The sequence below is a fragment of the Micromesistius poutassou genome (assembly GCF_964030765.1).
Source record: "Micromesistius poutassou genome assembly, chromosome: 24".
In the NCBI taxonomy this organism is placed as follows: Eukaryota; Metazoa; Chordata; class Actinopteri; order Gadiformes; family Gadidae; genus Micromesistius; species Micromesistius poutassou.
In genome coordinates, this window is record NC_140294.1 from 1,760,170 (window position 1) to 1,780,340 (window position 20,171).

General features: G+C 43.6%; 2 protein-coding genes across 2 annotated transcripts; both read left to right on the plus strand.

Annotated features, from left to right (window-relative positions):
* Nucleotides 1-1,409: 1,409 nt before the first annotated feature.
* LOC311369834 (E3 ubiquitin-protein ligase TRIM39-like) lies at nucleotides 1,410-8,973 on the plus strand. Its single transcript, XM_084488050.1, has 3 exons — nucleotides 1,410-1,492; nucleotides 1,601-2,920; nucleotides 8,497-8,973. Exons 2-3 carry the CDS (start codon nucleotides 1,603-1,605, stop codon nucleotides 8,811-8,813), a joined length of 1,635 nt encoding a protein of 544 aa, XP_084344176.1. The 5' UTR covers nucleotides 1,410-1,492; nucleotides 1,601-1,602; the 3' UTR covers nucleotides 8,814-8,973.
* A 1,441-nt stretch (nucleotides 8,974-10,414) lies between these two features.
* Nucleotides 10,415-20,156, plus strand: LOC311369844 (E3 ubiquitin-protein ligase TRIM39-like). Its single transcript, XM_084488063.1, has 2 exons — nucleotides 10,415-11,100; nucleotides 18,863-20,156. The coding sequence occupies exons 1-2, from the start codon at nucleotides 10,417-10,419 to the stop codon at nucleotides 19,823-19,825; spliced, it is 1,647 nt and encodes a 548-aa protein (XP_084344189.1). The 5' UTR covers nucleotides 10,415-10,416; the 3' UTR covers nucleotides 19,826-20,156.
* The last annotated feature ends 15 nt before the right edge of the window (nucleotides 20,157-20,171 follow it).

The window sequence follows — 20,171 nt, forward strand, 5'->3', positions numbered from 1 at the left end:
TCGCCGTCTACCTTTGGGTCCGCCTCCACTGATGGGAACAGGTTTTTGGATGGACAATGTTTCCCCCCCCAACAGTGACTATCTAAGTGGTTGAAGTCTCGAGTCTAACCTCCGTTAGTCTAGCGTTATTAGTCAACAATACACAGCAGCGTTTAGTACTCGCTAAGCGCTTAGGCCCAGTTGCCGTCGCCGATGCCGTACTGAAAGCCACCAGTGCGCTCTCTGCGCTGGTGATCTCCGTTGTCTCTTGATAGTGAACGCGTCGGTCTGGGTTGACAGCCCTCCCCTGAGTCACAGGACGGTTGAGGTGTCCCGTTATTGAAAAACAATGGGACACCCTGGCAACGCTATTGACCAATCAGGATCAAGTATTTAACAATGCTGTGGTATCAGCCCATATTATTTTAGTCTATGGGTTCTAGCTGATAGGTGGTCATGGTTCCTGATGTTCTAGATCAGTGGATGATTCTTATACAAACAGTAAAAAACTGATTATATGAATATATATATATATATATATATATATATATATATATATATATATGTAGTGAACCTCAGTAGGGGTAGCGAACGCAGCCTTTCCTAGCTCCTCCCCCTGCACCCAGGTGCACTATAAAAGGGCCAAGATGGCTGAACTCAACCTCTGCTGGTTGCCTACCAGGGTGGTGAGTTGGGTCCCTGCTTTTTAACAGTTTTGAGTTACAATTTTCCCTTTTATTAATTTGTGTTTCTTGTTTTTAGGATCCCCTGCTGCTGTTCTGTTTTGGTTTTGTTTTGGCTCTGTTTTGATTTTTTCTGTTGTTTGCTTTGGTTAAGTTTGCTTTTGTGTTATTTCCCCTTTTCTGTTTCATTGTTTTGACAATTGGGTTGTTGGTTTACATAACCTTTGTTTTGTTGTTTGGTTTGGTTTTGCTCCAGTTTTCTTTTCTCCAGTTTCGGTTTCGACGGTGATGAATTGAGGTCAGTTCATTAGCGGATTGGGTGGCGTGTGGCGGGCCGTTCTGCCATCTTTGCAGTCCACACACTGACTAACGGAACACACTCGTTAAGATGTGTTGTTACATGTCGTTAAGGGTCTGGTGTCTCACAACTTCCAAATCGTAGTAGATATTATTTATATAGTTTGGATATGTTCTGATGTTGTATTCTTTCGGCCCCCAGCATAACATGTAACTAGAATAAGCCAAGTCTAGATCGTCTCAAACTGTTCAATATTCGTCTCCACCCCCTGTCAACAACTTCCTACACACACACACACACACACACACACACACACACACACACACACACACACACACACACACACACACACACACACACACACACACACACACACACACACACACACACACACACACACACACACACACAGGAAATGCAACTTAAGCTTCACAGAAACCAAAGCCACTCAAAATTTAAGCAGCTCTTCCGTTCCGGAGGAAAATAAAACGCATTTCTGCACAGATTGTCTGGCAGAAAGAAACAAAACAAGGTGAGTAAAACAGCACAACTTTCATATTTATAAGTTTAAATCTCTCTTCCATTATGGAATTAGAAATATATAATTGCTCAATACATAAACCTTGTCGTCTATGTCTAGGAATGGCCTCTGCTAACACTTCCTGGTCTGAGGAGAACTTTTCATGTTCCATCTGTCTGGATGTCTTCAGCAGCCCAGTTTCCACACCATGTGGACACAACTTCTGCCATACCTGTATTACAAAGTTCTGGGATGAAAAAGTCCAGGTCAAATGCCCCGTTTGCAACAAGATTTTCAACACAAGACCTGATTTACGGGTCAATATCCTCTTGTCAGAGATTGTTGATCGGTTTGGAACGTCTGTACGCGTAAAAGAGCAGGTTTGTGTGGAACCAGGTGATGTTCCCTGTGACGTCTGTACTGGGACCCAGCTGAAGGCTGTGAAGTCCTGCCTAGAGTGTTTTATGTCTTTCTGCAAAACCCACCTGGAGCCACATCGGAGAGTCGCAGTCTTGAAGAAACATCGGCTGGTCGAGCCAATGGACCATCTGGAAGACAGGATGTGTAAGAAACACGACCGAATTCTGGAGCTCTTCTGCCAAACCGAACAGGTGTGTGTGTGTCAGTTCTGCCCAGAGACAGACCACAAGTCCCATCCTGTTGTACCTCTGGAGGAGGAATATGAAGTGAAGATGGCCCAGTTGGGGAAGATTGTGTCTGAAGTTCAGCAGATGATCCAGGAGAGAAAACAAAAGATTAAGGAGATCAAAGACACAGTAGAAATGAGCAAGAAAGACGCAGACAGAGAGATAGCCGAAGGTGTGCAGGTCCTCACTGCTCTGATGCGCCACATTGAAAAGTGCCGGGATGAATTCTATCGAACGGTTAGAGAGAAACATAAATCCACAGAGAAACAAGCTGAAGGCCTCATTAAAGAGATGGAAAAGGAAATAAAAGATCTGACCAATAGAAGCTCAGAGATGAAGCAGCTCTCACACACTAAAGACCACCTCCACTTCCTCCAGACCTTCAGATACCTGAAGGATCCTCCACCCACCAGGGACTGGACGACGGTGGAGGTCCATCCTCCGTCATACGTAGGGACCTTGAGGAGATCCCTGGATCAGCTGGAGGAGACACTGAACATGGAGATGAAGAAGCTGTGTGATGCTGAGCTGAAGAGGGTCCAGCAGTATGAAGTAGATGTGACTCTGGATCCTGATACAGCTCATCCCGAGCTCATCCTGTCTGAGGATGGGAAACAAGTACATCATGGAGATGTAGTGAAGAAACTCCCAGACAACCCTAAGAGATTTACACTGCGTAAATATGTTTTCACGATGCAGAGCTTCTCCTCAGGGAGATTTTACTTTGAGGTCCAGGTTAAAAACAAGTTTGCATGGTGTTTAGGAGTGGCCAGAGAGTCCATCAACAGAATAAGTGAGATCATAGAGACCCCTGAGAATGGTTACTGGACACTTTGCTACGGCAAGTATGGGTTGGAATTGATTGGTAACCCTGATGTCCATCTCCCTCTGAGAGCTGAGCTCCAGAAGGTGGGGGTGTTTGTTGATTATGATGAGGGTCTGGTCTCCTTCTATGATGTGGAAGCCAGGGTTCATCTCTACTCTGCTACTGACTGCACCTTTAGAGAGCCTCTCTATCCAATCCTCAATCCATTTACACATGGTGGTGGTAAAAACTATGCCCCCCTGATCATATCACCTGTCAATCAAACAGACTAGGACCTTTGTTTGATAATAAAATAATCAAACCACCAAAACAACTAATGTTGTTTCCTGAATTATAATCTCTACCATGTGAGATCGGAGAGAACTGCTTTAATGTTGTACTGCTGTTATTTTAAAAGGAAAATTTCATTAAGAAAATAACTCTGACTATTAAAAATTATAACCCATTGTAAATGATTACATTACAGTATATACGTATTTCATTGTCTTTTTTTTCATGTTTTTTTTAATGGTTTACTGCTATACAATTGTTTATGGTTGCAGTTATGCAGAACTATTTTCAGGGATTAATTTCCATCATAATAATCATAATTTTACTTCTGAATCAAAATTGAAAACACAATAAAATGTATGAATGTATGACAACTTTTCTGATTTAAATAAAAATAGAAAAACAGCTGATGAGTTGACTTACTTTTATTGCCCACCATGCAACAACCCAACATGTGTAACACACTTTCACAACACAGTGACTAAAGATTCTCCTCATGTGTGTGAGTGACCGTGACTTTTTCTTGTCATCTCTCCTCTCCTCTCATCTTAATAATAATAATAATAATAATAAATCAGATTTATATAGTGCTTACTATGGTACTCTAAGATGCTTTACATATTGCCCTATCAAAACTAAGCAACAGATCTGTATTAAGACAGACTAGGATTTAAAAGCAAAACAGAGGTTAAACATGAAGACTAAGGTGGGAGTTAGGTGGGGAAGGCTAGTGTAAAAAAGTGTGTTTTGAGTGCAGATTTGAAAGAAGAGAGGGTTGGGGAGGCTTTGATGAGGGAGGGGAGTGAATTCCAAAGGGTGGGGGCAGCAACTGAGAAGGCCCGATCACCCCAAGTCCGGCGCTTAGTCCGGGGGACTTGCAGCAGGTTGGCAGAGATGGACCTGAGGGATCGGGAGGGGGCATGGTGATGGAGGAGGTCGGCAAGGTAGGGGGGGGCTAGGCTGTTGAGGGCCTTGTAGGTGATGAGTAAGATTTTGAAGTTAATTCTGTGTTTAATTGGAAGCCAATGGAGTTCACGGAGGACAGGTGTGATGTGTTCTCCGGAGCGGGTACGAGTGAGGAGGCATGCAGCTGAGTTCTGGACATATTGAAGTTTATTGAGGACTTTGGTGGTGGCGCCATAGAGTCTCAGCAGCGGTAGTTGACAGGTTGGGGCGGAGGCGGGCAATGTTTCGGAGGTGGAAAAAGGCGGTTTTGGTAATATGGTTAACATGGGGGAGGAAGGAGAGAGTGGGGTCCAGGATAACTCCAAGGTTACGGATTTTGGTGGAGGGGGTGATGGTGGAGCCGTCAATGTTAAGGGTGAAGTTCTGAGTGGAGTGGGTGAGGGAGTCAGGACCAATGATGAGGACTTCGGATTTGTTGGAGTTGAGTTTGAGAAAGCTATTTTGCATCCAGGTTTTGATGTCAGTCAAACAGTTGGAGAGGGTTAAGAGGGTGGAGGGACTGATGGTTTTGGAGGGGAGGTAGAGCTGTGTGTCGTCGGCGTAACAGTGGAACCGGAGTCCATGGTGACGGAGGATCTGACCAAGTGGAAGTATGTAGAGAATGAAGAGGAGTGGACCAAGCACAGAACCCTGGGGGGCACCGTGGATAAGAGGAGTAGTGGCTGATTGACAGTTGTTGATGGCGATGAAATGATCTTAGTTTCTCCTCTCTCCTTCCTCTCTCTTCTCTTCCTCCTTTCTCCTATCTCTGCTCTCCTTTCTAGCTAATCCAGGATTGTGTTAAATATTGTCTTAGATACACATTACATGTCTAAATACCCTTTTGACTTGTCTATGCTATAGTCTACTCCCTGTGCCCTGGCATATACAAGCAGCAGTCCCATAATCAGTGTTATGAGCGACACTCATGTGACACTCGAGTGGCGGGAGCGGGTATCACCACAGAGGGGTGGAACGTTCTTTGTGTCCCCTAATCCTTGCTCCCTGCATTAATATTAAATAGTTTATTTAAACAAATAAGCTGTATTCCTCATGTCCTTAACACTGGGGACACAATAACACCACTTAGGCCTATTGAGATGGCGGGTTTAGTCCCCATCATCATTTAATAAATATTTTAAAAAAAAAGGTTCCAAACTTTATTACTTGAGTTGTTTCTATTTGAACATATTTTAGGTCAGCGATATTGGATATTGTTATTGCTAGGCTGATGTGTAATGACTACTTTTACCGTCAGGGGAGCACTAGTCCTTCAAACGGTGGACATTCTGGTTCCTGATACACACTGTAGCCTGTAACATATTAACATTGTATATCGTAAACCCTATTATCTAGTATATCTAATTAGACTATTTAATATTGTGAGACATGATTCTCCTTTTATTTTGCATTTCATCGCATGATTAAGGTAGGATATAAACTACAGCCACCTGCCACTAATTAATTAATGACCTGCTTAATTGCCTCACGTGGGCTACTTAGAGCAGGTGCCGTTTAGAAACGTGCAGTCACGTCGTCGTTCGCCTGTAGAAGGCGGTGAATATGCTCAAGGGTCAGATATGGACATATCTTTGTCTCTCACCTCAGGTGTGTGTGTGTGTCTCTCTCTCTCTCTCTCTCTCTCTCTCTCTCTCTCTCTCTCTCTCTCTCTCTTTCTATGTTTATTTTCATCAGCATAAAATTGCACAGATGAATAACGTGAAGATGGCGTCGGCTTGGTGGCGGGTGTGTCGAGGACAGCCGCAGCAGACAGAGTGGGAGACGTCTTCCGCTGTCGCTCTCCAAGGTAGGGAATCACCCCCGGTGTACGTACTCCATTTAAAAAGGAGTAAGAATGTGAAACACTTTGCGGGAAGAACTACGTGCACCGAATGAGATAAGAAAAAGAAAGCATAGAATTGTTGGCAACTTTTTTGTGCTATAAAAAATCTCAATGTCATTAAAAACAAGACTCGTTGTGTGTGGTAATTCTGTCTGGTTCCTAAACCTTCTCTCACCTACAACTATAGAAGACCATGTTAGCCAAACTATAACTCACAATATGACCATTAGTAGGTGTTTGTATCCAGAGCGTCCAGTGAGATAAAGGCCCAGGTCTGGGCTGCTCAGGGAGGACGTTGGGGATCCTCTGGATGAGGAGTCTAAACAAACCAATCCACCGGGTCCCCTGAGCCCCTCAACCATACTCCTAGTTGCGTAGCAGCTGAAGACACAATATGACACAGCACTGTGCGGCGTATTCCTGCTCAAATCGGCGGACCATTGCAAACAGGTCCCGGGGGATTACTTTTCAGGCAGAGACACAGTTTGGCATTGACAACCTTTCATTCTGACTTGTCATTGGTTGTGTCTGTGTTTCACAAGATAAAGGCTGCACCACATTGCCAAACTCGCCTCTCTTGAACTGCAGAAAGGGAGCACGAAAAAGAAGCTCTGCAAAACAGTCCTCTTTCAGGGGTTTTAGCTCATACAAAAACCTTCATGTGTTTATATATATATATAATGAATTCATATATTGTTTATGTAGGCTATGTATATATTTATATATAGCCTAATCATATTAGGCTATATTAAAATAGCCTAATATGTTAAATGAATATTAAAACAAGCCGAACCATGTGTCCTGTATCATTGCTACATGTGTGACCTTTGCAGCAAAAAGCTAACCGCGGCAAAATCAGTTTGGGATTCAGTGACGTTTGATTAATTAAATGCGCTGACAGTTCATTGCACCTGCCAAACAGATTACACTGAGTGGAGCGGTCGACCGGTCCAAGATGGCGGCCCCATGGCTCGTCAGCGCCAGTAGGCAGTAGCGGTCGATGCAGCGTCTATTCTTTATTATGTCTATGCCCTCAACAGTCCTGGTTCACTGTGGGGCTGCAGGGCTGCCGGCTCCCCTGTGAACGCCCCTTTAGTTCAGCTTGAATAAGAGGAGGACAGGTGTGTCTCATCAGTGCCTAATCAGCAGGGGGCCGTATCACCCTATCAGCCAATTAGAGGCGATGCCTGCAACCGCTGGCACGTAAAAGCTACCCATAATGCACCACCAATGTGACACTGTTAACTGCTACGGCACATTTATGTTTGTTGCGTTAGGGTTAGGGTTACGAATGACAAATGTGTTGTCTCTGAATAGTGAAGCTGTTGGTCTGGTTCGTCTGCACTACCCTGAGTATATAACCTGGACACGCAGGGAGAGGATTGTTTTTATGAAGACTGTAAAGAAAAATATCAGCCTCAGGAAAAGTAAATTCAAGTCAATTGTTTTTGTATAACTCTTAATCCCAGTTACAGTGGAAAATCACCATTAAATCACCAAAATGTCTCTGGTTTTGCACTGAATCTCGGCCTGTTTTATGTTGATATTGTATGTATTTGAGGATATTTGAACACGCATCGGGGCATTTGAAGTAGCCTAAGTCAGACTGTGAAAATGTAAACGTCAGTGAACTGTTTACCCCTGGGGGCGGGGCTAGGTGTTAGGGGTGGGGTTAGGTATTAGGGGCGGGGCCAGGTGTTAGGGGAGGAGCCAGGTGTTAGGGGAGGAGCCAGGTGTTAGGGGAGGAGAGGAGAGGACGTCTTGTTCAGGAAACGAAACTTAATAGAAACCAAAGCCACCTGACGTGCAGGCAGTTCTCACGTTCAGGAGAAAAGTAACACATATTTTGGAATGAATAGTCAGACAGACAACAACAAGGTGAGTAAAACAGCACAACTTTGAGGGAATAATTATGTTATGGAATTAGAAATATAATGGAATTGCTATACTTAAAGCTTCTTGTCTGTTTCCAGGAATGGCCTCTGCTAACACTTCCTGGTCTGAAGATAACTGATCAATATAAGCTCAGAGGTGGAGCATCTCTCACAAAATAAAGACAACCTTCACTTCTTCCAGGCCTTCAGATCCCTGAAGGATCCTCCACCCACCAGGGACTGGACGACGGTGGAGGTCTGTCCTCCGTCATACGTAGAGACCTTGAGGAGATCCCTAGATCAGCTGGAGGAGACACTGAGCATGCAGATGAAGAAGCTGCGTGATGATGCTGAACTGAAGAGGGTCCAGCAGTATGAAGTAGATGTGACTCTGGATCCTGATACAGCTCATCCCTGGCTCATCATATCTGACGATGGGAAACAAGTATATGATGGAGGTGAATGGAAGAAAATCCCAGACAACCCAAAGAGATTTACACATTATCCATTAGTTCTCTCGAGGCAGAGCTTCTCCTCAGGGAGATTTTACTTTGAGGTCCAGGTTAAAGACAAGACTTATTGCAATTTAGGAGTGGCCAGAGAGTCCATAGTCAGAAAATGTGTGACCACTTTGACCCCTGAGACAGGTTACTGGACACTTTACTACAACAAGAATGGGTTGGTGTTCAGAGATGACCCTGATGTCCGTGTCCCACTGAGAGCTAAGCTCCAGAAGGTGGGGGTGTTTGTTGATTATGATGAGGGTCTGGTCTCCTTCTATGATGTGGAAGCCGGGGTTCATATCTACTCTGCTACTGGCTGCACCTTTACTGAGCCTCTCTATCCAATCCTCAGCCCAGGTCCCTGTTATTATGAAGTTAACAACTTTGCCCCCCTGATCATCTCACCTGTCAATCAAACAGACTAGGGCCTTTGTTTGATAATAAAATAATCAAACAATCCAAAACAACTAATGTTGTTTCCTGAATTAGAATCTCTACCATGTGAGATCTGAGAGAACTGCTTTGATGTTGTACTGCTGTCATTTAACAAGGATACATTCAATAAGATAATAACCCTTACTTTTATTAATTGTAACCCATGATTACATGACATACACTTTATTTTATTGTCTGATTTACAGATTGTTTTTATATGTTTACCAATATCAAAATAATATCAAAGCAGCAAGTAGAAAATGTTGAAAATGTCTTGTTTAAAAAATAAGTTTTTATTTGTTTATATTTCTGAATTATGAATGATAACAATCAAATGTCTGTATGATTTTTATTTCAATACATATGTACAAAAAGTAGAATGGGGTCTTTTTCTGTGGAATAGAATGCAATGAATAGAATCTTTACTCAGTAGAATATCTACAATCTCCTTACTCTCCCTTGCTCTCTCTCTCCCTCCTTCCCTCATTCTCCCTCACTCTCATTGTCTCCTCTGTCCTCACCTCACTCTCCCTCTTTCTCTCCCCCCCCCCCCCCTCTCTCTCTCTTTTCCCTCCCCTCTTAGTTCCTTGTATCTCATACATTGCAGTAGGAAGTGGTCTTCAGTCTCCCTCTCCTGGGGACAGAATGGACCCAGCCTGGCTTCTCTGGGTAGCCAGGTCCGGCTGTGACGGCCTTGCTCTATGGCCAGGCTGTGTCCACTGAGCCTGGACGTTGGCGCTGTCATTCCTCATGTCTCATGTTCTCCTTCTCCCTTGTGTCTCCTGTGTTCCCTGCTCTGTCTTCCTCTCTTGCTGTGTGTGTGTGTGTGTGTGTGTGTGTGTGTGTGTGTGTGTGTGTGTGTGTGTGTGTGTGTGTGTGTGTGTGTGTGTGTGTGTGTGTGTGTGTGTGTGTGTGACACCCACTTTTACCAGCAGGGGGTGCACTAGTTCTTCAAACGGGGCTAACTTTCCCCTGACCAGACTGTATCGCTGTCTGCTGCTCTCAGCTCTGCTGCTTGTGTGTGCACTGTGCGCGTGCACATCGGGGAGAGATCCTACAGCAGCGTAGCGCCAATAAACAGCTCTTTGCTCTCTGTCTGTGTTTGTTAAAAATCAAATCGGGGTTGGATAAAAAGTATTCGGGGAAGCCTCGGAAACCCGGATAGATCAACACCGATTAATCCCAGTTACAGTCGCAAATAACCACTAAATCACCAAACACCATCAAGTCTCTTGTTCTGCACCGGCTATCTTAACTCCAGAAAGAAGAGAACACACGTCAACGCATTTAAAGAGGCCACACAGTGCGCAATAATGCAGTGCGCTCATGTCCCGTGGGGACGGAGCCAGACGTTAGGGGAGGAGGGGAGAGGACGTCATGTTGAGGAAACGAAACCTAAATTACTCTGACGTGGAAGCAGTTCTTTCTTTCAGGAGAAAAATAACACGCATTAACTAGTCTGACAGACAGAAACCAGAACAAGGTGAGTAAAGCAGCACAACTTTTAGAGAAGTTAAAACCGATTTTGCCGTTATGGAAAAACAAAAATAATGGGATTGCTCAATACATAAACATTGTTGTCTGTGTCTAGGAATGGCCTCTGCTAACACTACCTGGTCTGAGGAGAACTTTTCATGTTCCATCTGTCTGGATGTGTTCAACAGTCCAGTCACCACACCATGCGGACACAACTTCTGCAGAACCTGTATTACTAAGTTCTGGGATGAACAAGTCAAGTACAAATGTCCTGTTTGTAATGAGCTTTTCAACACAAGACCTGATTTACGTGTCAATATCCTCTTATCAGAGATGGTTGATCGGTTTGGAACGTCCGTACGAGTAAAAGAGCAGCCTTGTGTTGAACCAGCAGAAGTTCCCTGTGACGTCTGTACTGGGACCCAGGTGAAGGCTGTGAAGTCCTGCCTAGGGTGTTTTATGTCTTACTGTCAAACCCACCTGGAGCCACATCAGAGGGTCGCACGCTTGCAGAAACATCGGCTGGTCGAGCCTATGGACCATCTGGAAGACAGGGTGTGTAAGAAACACGACCGACTTCTGGAGCTCTTCTGCCAAACTGAACAGGTGTCTGTATGTCAGTTTTGCACAGAGACTGACCACAAGTCCCATCCTGTTGTACCTCTGAAGGAGGAATATGAAGTGAAGACTGCCCAGCTGGGGAAGATAGAGGCTGAAGTTCAGCAGATGATCCAAGAGAGAAAAATAACGATTAAGGAGATTAAAAACACAGTTAAACGCAGCAAAGTAGATGCAGACAGAGTGTTGGAGCTATTTATTTAGTTGTAGTACTTAGTGCTGTTTAGTTTATTATTTTGTTTAGTGAGTATTTAGTTTTTGGTTATTCTCAGTCAATTTGCTTGATTTCATTATGATTAGATTTCTATTAGTATTCTAGTTTATTATTTGTTTACTTTAGGTGTTTCTTGTTTATTATTTGTGTTTTGTTTCATTTGGGCACGGTAGGGGGGCACCTGAAGTTATATAGGTAGGCTGTCGGTAAGGGACCAGCATGCACCTGGGTGGGCAAATGTTTTTTTTACCGGAGCGGGAGAGGCACAGGAATTTTCTTTGTTCTTTGTTTGCTCGCTGTTTGGTTAAATAAACCACGCTTTTTGTTGAAACTGGACATCTGTTTGGACATTATGTTTTTCCCATCCGCGTACACCACAACCCATGGTGCAACAGTGGCCCTTTGATTAGTATAATTTGAAGTTTGATTTGATACTTTTATCTGTTTGACAATCGGCTGCTACATAAGTAAAAAACCTGCCCTTGGACTCAAAGGAAATAAGCTTCAACACTGGACTTGTTGCATTGTGCGCATTATGGACGAATGGAAAGCAGAGATTGTTTAATCACCTTTTGGACTCAGCCACGGCGCGCATGCTGCTTCTGGCCCAGATCGACAAGACGTTCAACCTTCTCAAAGAAACCGGTATGTGATATAACTGTAAAAAGCTGTAATGGAAAACGGCCAAACGAGTGGAGTTTGACACAGTATCTCACAATACATGGAGTTCAATGAGTGCATGGTTGAATCGCTACATGTCTACTTTTACGCACGGCCACGGCGCATTCATTCATTCATAAAAAGCCGGCCGCAGTGTGTGTTTGTTTGATGAAGAGGATCTGTTGGTCAATAAGCATCGTGTGTTTGCAACTTGCTCTTATGTGCGTTTGTGGACTGTCATTGGTGTAATAAAAAAGGAAAGAAAGCAATTAAAAGAAACGGAAAAATGTCTGATGTTGCTGCAACGGAGGCTGAAGAGCCGTCATCAAAAAGAGTTGTTAAAATGTCTTCTAAAGGAATGGAATACAGTGTGATAAGGTATCAGGAAAAAAGGAGTGCAAAATGCAAACAAGCTAAAAGATGCATGGAACATATGAGTGCGTTGATGGCATCAATACAAAACGTTGATTCAGTAAAGAATGAGCTTGCTGTGTTCATGCAATGTTACCAAGACGCAAATGAATCCCATACATCTTTTATGAGTCTACCTTTGCCCAAAGATGAAGTTGAAAGGCAAAGCAAATACTTCTTGGAAAAAATGACAATGTTTTGTGATTTCACTGACAACGTAAAAGGCTGGCTCTTTGATGCGGGTCATCCATATGTTGAAACAAATAAAGACGATCCTGACAATCAATGTGTTGCTGATGGAATACATCCTGAAGATAGTGCCTCCAATGTTGCAAGTATAAAATCAAGTTCGCTAAGATCACACTCCCGACTATCACGGAGTTCATCAATATCATCTGCACGCATCAAAGCTGAGGCCGATAAGGCAGCGCTTGTGGAGCGCATCGCGCAAAAAAGGAAACATCAAATAGAAGCGCAACAGGAAAAACTGAGGAGAGAAAATGAACAACTTGAGCTTGAAACGGAACTGGCAGCAACAAAGGCAAAGCTTCAAGTCTTGGAAATCCGTTCACAGTGTGGCTCAAAACATTCAAACGGCATGAACTCTTATTTTGAAAGGAACAACTCTCATGGTGCGAGTGAATTAAATCCCCATGCCAACACCTTTGTGCCTGATAAAATGAATAAAAAAGATCATACTCTTGGTTTGTCTGCTCCTGAACTCCAACCACCAGTGGTTAAGCCTAAACAAAAACAGATTAAACAAATGGATGAAATGACATTAAAGGTTGAAGCTCCAGTTCATGTGATGCAAACTGTAAATGGAACTCAAATGGGACATGCTCACCATCAAACTGCTCTGACTGACAACCATCAAAATGACATTGTGAACATTATGCAAAGACAAAATGACATTGCTGCGTTGCTTGTCCAACAAAATCTGTGCTCTAACCTCCCATCTAGGAATATCCCTGTTTTTGATGGAGACCCACTCCAATACAGGTCTTTCATCAGAGCTTTTGAAAATGGAGTGGAGGAGAAAACAGACAATTGGAGTGACTGTTTGCACTTTCTTGAACAGTACACCAGGGGGCAGCCAAAAGACCTGGTGCACAGTTGTCAGCACTTGCCTTCAGAGCAGGGATACCACCGAGCCAAGAGTCTTCTTGCGGAGCACTTTGGAAATGAACACAAAATTGCAGCTGCATACATGGAAAAAATACTTACCTGGACACCTGTAAAAAGTGAGGACATTAAAGGGTTGCAATCATTCTCTTTGTTTCTACGTGGATGTTCAAACTTAACAGAGCAACTGATGAACATGAAAGAGCTGGACTTACCATCTAACATGAGGAGCATCATTGTGAAACTTCCTTACAAGTTAAGGGAAAGATGGAGAAATGTTGCTTGTGATCTGCAAGAACGAAGAGGTAACAGAGCAATGTTCGCTGATCTTGTTGGTTTTATTGAAAGACAAGTCAAAATTGCTTCAGATCCAGTTTTTGGCAACATTCAAGACCCACAGCTCACCAACTCCAAAGCTTCCACTGTTAGTCACTTCAAATAAAGGAAAAAGGGAAGCAGCTTTGCTACTAACGTCACTACAGTAAAGGATGGAGTCATAACTCAACATACAGGAAACAAGATCAAGTCCTCCACTCTCAACTGCCTGTTCTGTTCACAAGTTAATCATTCAATGGACCAATGCTCACAGTTCAAGATGACAGTACACAGGGACAAGATTAATTTCATTAAAGAAAAAGGAATCTGTTTTGGTTGCCTGAAAAAAGGCCACACTAGCAAATACTGCAGGAGTCGTTTGGATTGCAACGTGTGTCACCAAAAGCACCCAAGTGTCCTTCATATAGAGCGTCAGGATAAAGCCACACCCTCTGATCAACAGTCTGTGAGCTCTTCAAATGTTTCACCTGCAGTGTTTCAGACCTGTGGCCATATTGGGGCCGGTCATGAAGATGCCTCCATTTTTTCTATTGTTGCAGTCAAAGTCAAGAGTCAGAGGAGCAACAAAACTGTGCAGACGTATGCTTTCTTGGATCCTGGGAGCTCAGGAACATTTTGTACGGAGAACTTGGCAAGAAAATTGAATGTGAGAGGTAAAAGGACAAGTATTCTGTTAAGAACAATGGGTCAAAAGAAGATAGTAAATGCTCATGTGTTGTCAGGTCTGGAAGTGTCTGGTCTGAATATGAATGACTTTATTGAGTTACCTGATGTTTTAACACAAAAGAACATGCCTGTCTCATCACTCAATATTCCACGACAAGAGGACGTTGATCAGTGGTCGTATCTCAAGGCTGTTCAACTTCATGACATTGAGGAAGGTGTTGATCTGCTCATTGGAACTGATGCACCAAAAGTGATGGAGCCTTGGGAGCTCATAAACAGCCAGGATGAAGGACCTTATGCTGTCAGAACCAGGGTCGGTTGGGTCATTAATGGTCCACTTCGTGGTGGGAGCAACAAGAATAAAAGTGACTGCTCTGCTGTAACATCCAACCGGATCTCTGTTGAACATCTTCAAGAAATGCTGGTTAAACAGTTTAACCATGATTTTAATGAGAGGTCATCAGATGAACAGATTGAAATGTCCAGAGAGGATGTCAAGTTTATGAATGTTATGAATAACACCACAAAGTTAATTGGAAGCCATTACTGCATTGACTTACCCTTCAGGCAGGAAAACCCTCTCATGCCAAATAATCGTCATGTTGCAGAACAGCGCCTCCAGAGCCTGAAAAGAAAGTTTGCCAAGAATGGTCAATTTAAAGGAGAGTACATCACATTTTTAAACAACATGGTGGCTCAAGGATATGCTGAAGTGGTGCCTTCTGATCAACTTAAACAGAGTGATGGAAATGTATGGTATATCCCTCATCACGGGGTTTATCATCCCAGAAAAGGCAAGCTGCGAGTTGTTTTTGACTGTGGAGCAGCATACAAAGGGACGTCACTGAACTGTCAGCTTTTACAGGGCCCTGACTTTACCAACTCTCTAGTTGGAGTCCTTGTTCGATTTAGACAAGAGCCCGTTGCAGTAATGGCCGACATCCAAGCAATGTATCACCAAGTTCATGTTTCTGAAAAGCACATCAACTTTCTCCGCTTTCTCTGGTGGCCTGGGGGAGACGTTTCACAGGCTCCAGTGGAACATCGCATGAAAGTTCATTTGTTTGGAGCTGTGTCGTCACCAAGCTGTGCAAATTATGCATTGAGGAGAACAGCAGATGACAATGCCGAACATTTCCCCCATGAAGTGGTCAATACAGTAAAGTGTAATTTTTATGTCGATGATTGCTTGAAATCAGTGGCCTCAGAGGAGGTGGCAGTACAAGTGGTCAAGGATGTGACTGCGCTTTGTCACAAAGGAGGATTTAATCTTTCCAAATGGATCAGCAACAGCCGAACAGTGCTGTTGTCAATTGCTGAAGACTGCAGAGCAAAGGAAGTGATGGAGCTGGATTTGGATGTGGACCAGCTTCCGATGGAGCGAGCTTTGGGGCTACAGTGGTGCATTGAAACTGACAAATTCAAGTTTAGAACCTCAGTGCAAGAACAGCCACAGACAAGAAGAGGTATTTTGTCAGTGGTCAGCTCACTTTATGACCCCTTAGGTTTTTTGTCCCCATTCACCATTCCAGCCAAGCTGTTGTTACAGGAGCTTTGTAGGAGAAGCTTGGGGTGGGATGAAGCTATTCCCCATTCTCTCTCCAAGAAGTGGTTTGAGTGGTTGGAGGATCTTCAGAAGGTGGCTGAATTCAATGTGGATCGCTGTATGAAACCCAGAGACTTTGGAGACCCTGCCACTGCACAGCTTCACCACTTCTCTGACGCCAGCCAAGTTGGATATGGAACAGTGTCCTATTTGAGACTGGAAAAGGATGACAGCGTTCAGGTTTCATTTCTGTTGGGAAAGGCCAGAGTTGCTCCACTTAAGCAGACAACAATTCCTCGACTGGAACTCACAGCAGCAGTTCTTGCAGTTCGAGTTGACAAGATGCTTCAGAAGGAGTTGCAACTTAAGCTGGAAAAGTCAGTTTTCTGGACCGACAGCACAACTGTTCTTAAATACATCTGTAATGAAACCAGACGATTTCAAACTTTCGTGGCAAACAGAGTCTCCTTCATCAGAGGAGCATCAGATACTGATCAGTGGAGATATGTTTGTTCTAAGGAGAATCCAGCAGATGATTCATCAAGAGGAATGACGGCAGATAATTTCCTGACAGGCAGGAGATGGATAAATGGGCCGAAGTTTCTCTGTGAGCCAAAGGAGGTTTGGCCTAAATTGGATGCTGATCTTCATGTTATTCCTGCAGATGACCCAGAGGTCAAAAGGGAGTTGACTGTAAATTCTGTTGTTGTGGATTCTGAAAGTGCCACAGATCGCCTGCTCTGTTACTTTTCATCCTGGACGAGACTAAAAAGGTCTGTTGCCTGGTTGCTGAAGGTCAAGAGAACTCTTGTGTTATTGGGACAGAAGAGAAAGGAGCTGTGTGCCTCTAAATATCTCAGCCAGGACAAGCTGGAGCCAAAAGAGCAGGAAGTGAAAAGGAAAATTCAGAGCTTTAAAGCCACACTCAAAGGACAAATCTTGACTCCTGAAGATCTGGAAAAAGCAGAACAGTCAGTCATTCAGTATGTACAAGAACACAAATTTAAAGCTGAAATTTCCTCATTGAAGAATGGTTGTAAAAATGTTGCAAAAGGGAGTCCTCTGTACAGACTGGATCCGGTGATGGATAATGGAATCCTCAGAGTAGGTGGTCGGCTGGATAAATCAGCATTACCAACAGAGTCCAAACATCCAGTCATTTTGTCCAAAGATTTGCATGTATCCGTACTGATTCTGCGTCATATTCATCATCAACTGGGACATGTAGGAAGAAATCACATGCTGTCCAGGCTGCGGCAGAGGTACTGGATCATCAATGCAAACTCTGCTGCAAGGAAAGTTATATCTGACTGTGTTGTTTGCAGACGCAACAGAGGGAAACTCATTGAACAGAAGATGGCGGACTTGCCTGAGGAAAGAGTGGTGCCTGATAGAGCCCCTTTCACAGATGTTGGAGTTGACTATTTCGGGCCCATTGAGGTTAAAAGAGGCAGAAGTCTTCTTAAAAGGTATGGAGTGCTTTTCACCTGTCTGACTAGCCGTGCTGTGCATTTGGAGGTGGCACATATGTTGGATACAGATTCCTGTATAAATGCTGTCCGGAGGTTCATCTGTAGACGAGGCCCAATCTCCACCATCAGGTCTGATAACGGCACAAACTTTGTTGGAGCTAACCGGGAGCTGAAGGAAAGTCTGGCTGGTTTAAATCATGGCAAAATTCAGAGAGCGTTGGTCCAGGATGGCATAAAATGGAGCTTTAACACACCAGCAGCTTCCCATCATGGTGGTGTTTGGGAGCGCCTGATTCGCTCTGTGAAAAGTGTTCTGACTTCAGTTCTCAAACAGCAAATTCTCGATGATGAAGGGCTCCAAACTGTTTTTTGTGAGGCTGAGGCCATATTGAATGACAGACCCATCACTAAAGTCTCTGATGACCCGGACGACCTGGAGGCACTCACACCTAACCACATTCTGATGTTAAAGGGCAAGCCAATCATGCCACCAGGACTGTTTGATCGCAATGATTTGTACATCAGGAAAAGGTGGAAGCAAATACAATACATGGCAGAACTGTTTTGGAAGAGATGGATTGCTGAATACTTACCAATGATGCAAGAGAGACAGAAATGGACAAGACCAAGGAGAAATCTCGTTCCTGGAGACATCGTCCTCATTGCAGACGCTGCAGCCCCAAGAGGATCTTGGCTGATGGGGAGAATCTTGGATGTGAGAGCAGATGCAAAGGGCCTGGTACGCTCTGTGCGCCTTCGGACCAGGACCAGCATTCTGGAGAGGCCTGTGACGAAGCTCTGCCTGCTGTTGGAAGCAGGAATGTGACACCATGGACTTTCTCTCTCTCTCCCTCCCTCTTTTTCTCTCTCTCTCTCTTTTGTTGTTTGAGGTACATCATAAAGAAGAAAGTGAACTGAAGCTAATGCATGAACTGTCTAGTCATAGATTGGGTGGAGGGAATAGCTCCTTTGATAAATTAAAGTAATTGTGATTTAGTGCACAATTAGGGGCCGGAGTGTTGGAGCTATTTATTTAGTTGTAGTACTTAGTGCTGTTTAGTTTATTATTTTGTTTAGTGAGTATTTAGTTTTTGGTTATTCTCAGTCAATTTGCTTGATTTCATTATGATTAGATTTCTATTAGTATTCTAGTTTATTATTTGTTTACTTTAGGTGTTTCTTGTTTATTATTTGTGTTTTGTTTCATTTGGGCACGGTAGGGGGGCACCTGAAGTTATATAGGTAGGCTGTCGGTAAGGGACCAGCATGCACCTGGGTGGGCAAATGTTTTTTTTACCGGAGCGGGAGAGGCACAGGAATTTTCTTTGTTCTTTGTTTGCTCGCTGTTTGGTTAAATAAACCACGCTTTTTGTTGAAACTGGACATCTGTTTGGACATTATGTTTTTCCCATCCGCGTACACCACAACCCATGGTGCAACAGTGGCCCTTTGATTAGTATAATTTGAAGTTTGATTTGATACTTTTATCTGTTTGACAATCGGCTGCTACACAGAGAGATAGCTGATGGTTTGCAGATCATCACTGCTCTGATGCGCTGCATTGAAAAGTGCCAGGATGATCTCAACCAAATTGTTAAAGAGAGACTGAAATCCACAGAGAAACAAGCTGAAGACCTCATCAAAGAGCTGGAGCAGGAAATAGAAGATCTGACCAATAGAAGCTCAGAAGTGAAGCAGCTCTCACACACTAAAGACCACCTCCACTTCCTCCAGGCCTTCAGATCCCTGAAGAATCCTTCACCCACCAGGGACTGGACGACGGTGGAGGTCCGTCCTCCGTCATACGTAGGGACCTTGAGGAGATCCCTGGATCAGCTGGCGGAGACACTGAACATGGAGATGAAGAAACTGTGTGGTGATGCTGAACTGAAGAGGGTCCAGCAGTATGAAGTAGATGTGACTCTGGATCCTGATACAGCTCATCGCTGTCTCATGCTGTCTGAGGATGGGAAACAAGTACAGAATGGAGGTGTAGTGAAGAAACTCCCAGACAACCCTAAGAGATTTACAGAGTATATATATGTCATCACGAGGCAGAGCTTCTCCTCAGGGAGATTTTACTTTGAGGTCCAGGTTAAAGACAAGACTGAATGGTGTTTAGGAGTGGCCAGAGAGTCCATCAACAGAAAAGGTGAGATCGTATTGACCCCTGAGACGGGTTACTGGACACTTTACTACGACAAGGATGGGATGGTATTTAATGATGACCCTGGTGTCCTTTTCCCTCTGAGAGCTGAGCTCCAGAAGGTGGGGGTGTTTGTTGATTATGATGAGGGTCTGCTCTCCTTCTATGATGTGGAAGCCAGGGTTCATATCTACTCTGCTACCGGCTGCACCTTCAGTGAGCCTCTCTATCCATTCCTCAGTCCAGGTTACTGTTATTATGGAGGTATAAACTCTTCCCCCCTGATCATCTCTCCTGTCAATCAAACAGACCTTTCTTTGATTATAAGATAAACAATCAAACAACCCAAAAAACAAATGTTGTTTTCTCAATTAGAATCTCTACCATGGGAGATAACTGCATTCATATCGTACTATTACTAACTAACACTGTGTACTATCAACCCATTATAACTGGTTACACTGTATGTTCAATATTTTTTTTTCTGATTTATTTTTTGTTTGTTTAATGATATCGTTAGCTGAAAATGTGAAATGTTAATTTTGATCACATTATCAATCGTTTTTTAAACCAAATAGTTATATTTGTTTATTATTTTGAATAATTTTTGATAACACAATACAATGTTTGTACAGTTTTCGGATAAATAAAAAATTACCAAAAGTAGAATGGGGACAT